Source organism: Sciurus carolinensis, chromosome X (genome assembly GCF_902686445.1).
Source record: "Sciurus carolinensis chromosome X, mSciCar1.2, whole genome shotgun sequence".
NCBI classification, from domain to species: Eukaryota; Metazoa; Chordata; class Mammalia; order Rodentia; family Sciuridae; genus Sciurus; species Sciurus carolinensis.
Window position 1 is genome coordinate 90,809,410 of NC_062232.1, and position 4,501 is coordinate 90,813,910.

At 50.4% G+C, this 4,501-nt stretch overlaps 1 protein-coding gene across 1 annotated transcript; it reads right to left on the bottom strand.

The window, feature by feature from the left end:
* Nucleotides 1-1,652: 1,652 nt before the first annotated feature.
* Kcne5 (potassium voltage-gated channel subfamily E regulatory subunit 5) lies at nt 1,653-3,084 on the bottom strand. Its single transcript, XM_047536678.1, has 2 exons — nt 2,396-3,084; nt 1,653-2,360 (listed from the first exon to the last, which is right to left on the bottom strand). The coding sequence occupies exon 1, from the start codon at nt 2,942-2,944 to the stop codon at nt 2,516-2,518; it is 429 nt and encodes a 142-aa protein (XP_047392634.1). The 5' UTR covers nt 2,945-3,084; the 3' UTR covers nt 1,653-2,360; nt 2,396-2,515.
* Nucleotides 3,085-4,501: the final 1,417 nt, after the last annotated feature.

The following is a 4,501-nucleotide window of genomic DNA, read 5'->3' on the forward strand; positions in this document are numbered from 1 at the left end:
TGCTGACCACAATATGATCGTTTCAACTGCTGTTGATGCCCCCACTGGCTGGTAGAAAGTTGAGTGTCTAGACTTCTGGGAAACTTGATTATCTGGGGTTCAGTTGCAACTGAAAATGTTTGAAAAAAGCAATTGGGTAGTAAAGCAAATTTTTCTCCCCCAGGTTAGTCCATTTTTCTCACTGGGACCATTCTACAGTTACCCTAGTTATATGTTCTCAGTGGGTGCTCTAAGTCATCATAAAAAGTTTAAAATGTTCTTAAAAGCAGAAACGTTTTGCCATGGGATTTGCTTTTCATGGCTGGTACATTAATGCTTATTTATGGGCATTGTGCCAGCTACTCCCAGCTTCTTTTATTTTTGGCAATAAATTTCTATGGAAAATGTTACGAATATATTTACAAAACTTCAACACCTAAAGAAGTGATTACGTTTTATTATCAAAATAACCTTGTGTCCCCAGTTATGCCAGAGAAATGAACAACATTGTTGTACCTAAAACACAGGCAGGGAACTGCCCCTGCATTCCCCTCAGCATTGCTGTATATGGTTCCCTCCCTCTACATTCCCCTCAGACCTCCCTGCCTGGCTGAGATGTCTCTCACATCTTCCCCTCTCTTCCTGTCATTGTCTTGGACAGCTGCCCAATCCATGGCCCCCACCTTCAAGGAGAAGGAGTGACCTTAGGGCTGGAACTAGGACTGGCGAGGAGCCAATGGGGCAATGCCAGTATAGCTTCAAGGATTGAATCCTGGAAACAAAAGTAAGTTCATTTAACTTATTAATAGCTCCTGTAAAATACCAGATGGGCTGGAAAGTCAAAACCAATGCCTTGAAGGAGGTTTGTATATTATCAATGCATTTAAATGACCCATAATATCTTTGTTCTCCTATTACTGACAAGCCAGTTGTATTTAAACAAATTGACCCAGTGCTAGGGAGTGACTTCATGTGTGTTTGATGAAAAACAAAGTCATCATTGGTATAAGCATTTCAACCCTAAGCAGGCAAGTTTCTGACATCCTTCTTGAGATAAGGGGTATAAATCAATAAACATACAGCTCTAACTTTTCCTAGCATTGCTTAGTCCAAGAATCTTCCTTTGACTTAAGATTTATACTATGTGGTGGCTTTCTTTTTGAGTTATTAAAGTGGCTTCTAAAAATTAGGTATGATAATAGCTTATAGTGATGCACTTAGGATTGCTTTAAGTGCATGCTAAACAACTACAGAAGGAAGGGAAAGTGGAAACTCTTATTTAGCACTGTCATATTTGAAAGTGCTTCCCAATTAAGGTAAAAAAAGAGGAGGGAGTAATAAAGCAGGAATAATTTTTGAAACACTTGAAAAAACAACACTTTAACTATTCTCTATGTTGTCCAGGCTGGTCTCAAACTCCTAGGCTCAAGCAATACGCCTGACTCAGCCTCCTGAGTAGCTGCAATAACAGGCACTAGCCACTGCACCCCGCTTAAGAGTGTTCTTCACCTATAATCACACCTATCATGCTGCGCCTGACCAAAAAATACAGATATAACAACAACCCACCTCCCAAATCTAAAGGTCATTTCCAAAAGCAAAAGGACATTCCTTCTCTATATAGTAATGGTTCTCTAGGCTGGGATCTTTGAGAGAAGAGTCTTAGGTTATTGCTTAAACAAACTTTATTTCCTGCCTCTGACATTCCCCAGGGTTACAGAATTGGGGACATCTGAGCCTCATGTTCCATGGATGAAGTGGACACTGCAATTACAACTGAGTCATTACAGGGGAGGTATTTGGAATTACTGGGGTGATGCACCCAGCTGCAGATGGCAAAGCTACTAAAACTCAGTCAAGTTACCTTTGGGATGAAAACTGGGGAGGCAAGAAAACCATACAGTTGATGTCATAGTTCTGTCCCATTCCATTGAGCCCCCTCCCCCTTCAGTCCCCATTAAGTCCATTCTAACCCCCAGACTGGTCCTAGTGTCCCCGCTAGCTCCCTGCTGAAAGAGAGAGGGAGGAAAAAGATGTCTGAGGTCTCTTCATTTTCTTTGTCTCTGTCCCTAAGGCAACAGGAAGCTGGAGCTGCTGCAGCCGGCCTGGCAGTGATGGCAAGCCCCATTGGCTCTGCAGAGTGAGCAGTCCCAGGAGCAGCTGCCAGTTAGACGGCCCAGAGTTCTGATAGACCTCATTGCTTCGGTTCAGTGCCAAGTGTTGGACGTGTTGGACTCAGTTCCCAGGGGGCTGGAGCATGGTGTCAGGGCTGTTTGAAGACAAGAAAGCAGAGGCAGTTTAGTGCAGTTGGAGGTGCAGGGTGGGAATGGAGGGGAGCGGGAGGAGGGAGAAACTGGCCAGGAGGGATTAAGGCGATGCTTCTCCTTCCAGGGCCTTCCAGACAAGGCCTCCTGACCTCTCATCTCTGTCTGGGTCTCAGGTGAGGCGAGCCCTGGAAGGGGAGGAGAGACAAGAGGGGTGCCCGGGGCAAAGCAGAGATGAGGAGGGCGCGAGCGAGCGAGCCGGGGCTGTGGTTCTAGACCCGCTCGGCGCCCTGGGCGAGGGCAGGCAGCGCCCCCGGGGCCAGCTGGAGGTGGCCCTCGGGCGGGGGTCCGATGGCAGTCTCAGCGTCGGCTGCCGGGGCGCCTCCCGGGGCCCATTCGTGCTCGGCGCAGGACTGAGACGGCTCATCCTTGGCCTCGACGAGCTTTCGGGAGCGGGTGTAGGCCAGGATGAGGCCTCCGGCCAGGCAGGCATAGAAAATCATGATGAGCAGGATGTAGAGATAGGCGTCGTCGCCCTTGGCGCTGGTCACCTCGCGGCCCACGAACGGATCAGGCACGACCCCCATGCCCATGCTCGGGCCAGGGCCGGCGCCCAGGCCGCTGGCGTTTCCCCGATGGTGCAGCTCGAGCAGCAGGCGGCTCAACAGGGTTCGCAGCCGTTGGCTCTCGCTGCAGTTCATGGCTGTCGGGGAGTGACACGGAGGCTCCAGGACGCTGCTGACCTTTCCCCTGGACAAGGGGAAGCGAGCAAGCGGGCAGGGCGCGGCGACGGCGACGGTGGCGACACACAGCTCTGGGGCGCGCGAGCAGTGGCTAGGGGCGCCGGCCGCCGGGCCTCCTTATCCCCTCACCACCCGCCCCTCCTCCCCTTCCCCACCACGCCCCCTCCGGCCCGCGGCAGCCTCTTCCCAGGCTCCGGCTGTCTTGCTGCTTGGGGAAAGGGGACAGCTGGTGGGGGAGGAGAAGGGGGCAAGGGAGGGGGCGAGCCCAGAGGAGAGGCGGAGAGGGAGGGGGCGGGGGCTCGGAATGCGGGAGGCCCCAGGCAGCCGAGGCTGGCAGGGCAGCTTGCTGGGGCCAAGCCTGGACCTAGGGCTGCGGAAGAGAATTCCTTCCAAGTTCTGGCCACCTGCCCTGCAGGCCCGGCTTTGGCCCAGATACAGCGGCTGGGCCCCCCAAGGAAGGACTTACCCCTGTGCGCTCTAGCAAGACCTCAGATGCCTTCCAGCAGCTTTCCTCTAACATGGCAGCAGTGACCCCTTCCTTATCCATATCTCATGGCAGTTACTCCCAAGTCAAGGACCTTGGCCAATCTCTCCTCTGGTCCTCATACCACCTTTCCACCCCCATACCCCTAAGCAAGGAGAGCTGCTCAAGCCAAATTTGGTGACAGAGTAGTCAGATTCTTGCTTAGAAGGCCAATGCAGAGTAGGGCTCTCTCAGGTTGTCCACAATGGTTGCTGGCTGATATACCACACTGCTGGAAAGTAGTACTTGCTCTGATCTCCTGTCACACTTTTTGAGGGGCCCACACATCTTAGCATGTGAGGGTACCATCCATGATGGGACCTTGTTTCCTTTGGGTAAACCATCTTCCCAGAAATAGAATAAAGTTCTTCCATTAAGAGGAGCAGGAATCATGTAATCCTGGGACTCAGGAGACTGAGGCAGGAGGGTCACAAGTTTGAGACCAGCTTGGGCAACTTAAGGAGATCCTGCTTCAATTTTTTTTTAATTAAAAAGAGCTAGGGTGTAGCTCAGTGGTAGATCATCCTTGGGTCCAATCCCAGCACAGAAAAAAAATTAAAGAGGATCTGGGACATTAAAAGACCCTTTGGTTATACTCTCTAGATGTTTCAGGGTCTGATAGGTGCCAGTTTTAGAATTTATGCTTACCTCCATCCCAGTTAGACTAGCACACAGATATGTATCTCTCCAGGAGTTGGCAGTAGACCTAGGCCCTGATGGCTTCTGGGGAAGCCATATTTTCTCAGGGGGTATCTTCTTTTAGGGAAAAGAAGGCAGTCAGCAAAAGGTTAGTTTAGACTATGTTAAACTGAAAACAGGCTGGGTTTCACAAAGGAAAAGGGAGGATTTGTAGGTAGTGAGGTCAAAAAAATTGAGGTAGTGCTGGTCAAGTCCATTTGAATAGAGTCACCAAATGAGACTAGAAGGAAAGAAAAGTACATGCCCTTATCACACCTTGAAAACCATGCTGCCTGTTCAAGACCATTCAGTCT

Coding starts and splice junctions, on each gene's coding strand:
- Kcne5 (XM_047536678.1), bottom strand. CDS start 2,944: ATGAACTGCAGCGAGAGCCAACGGCTGCGAACCCTGTTGAGCCGCCTG.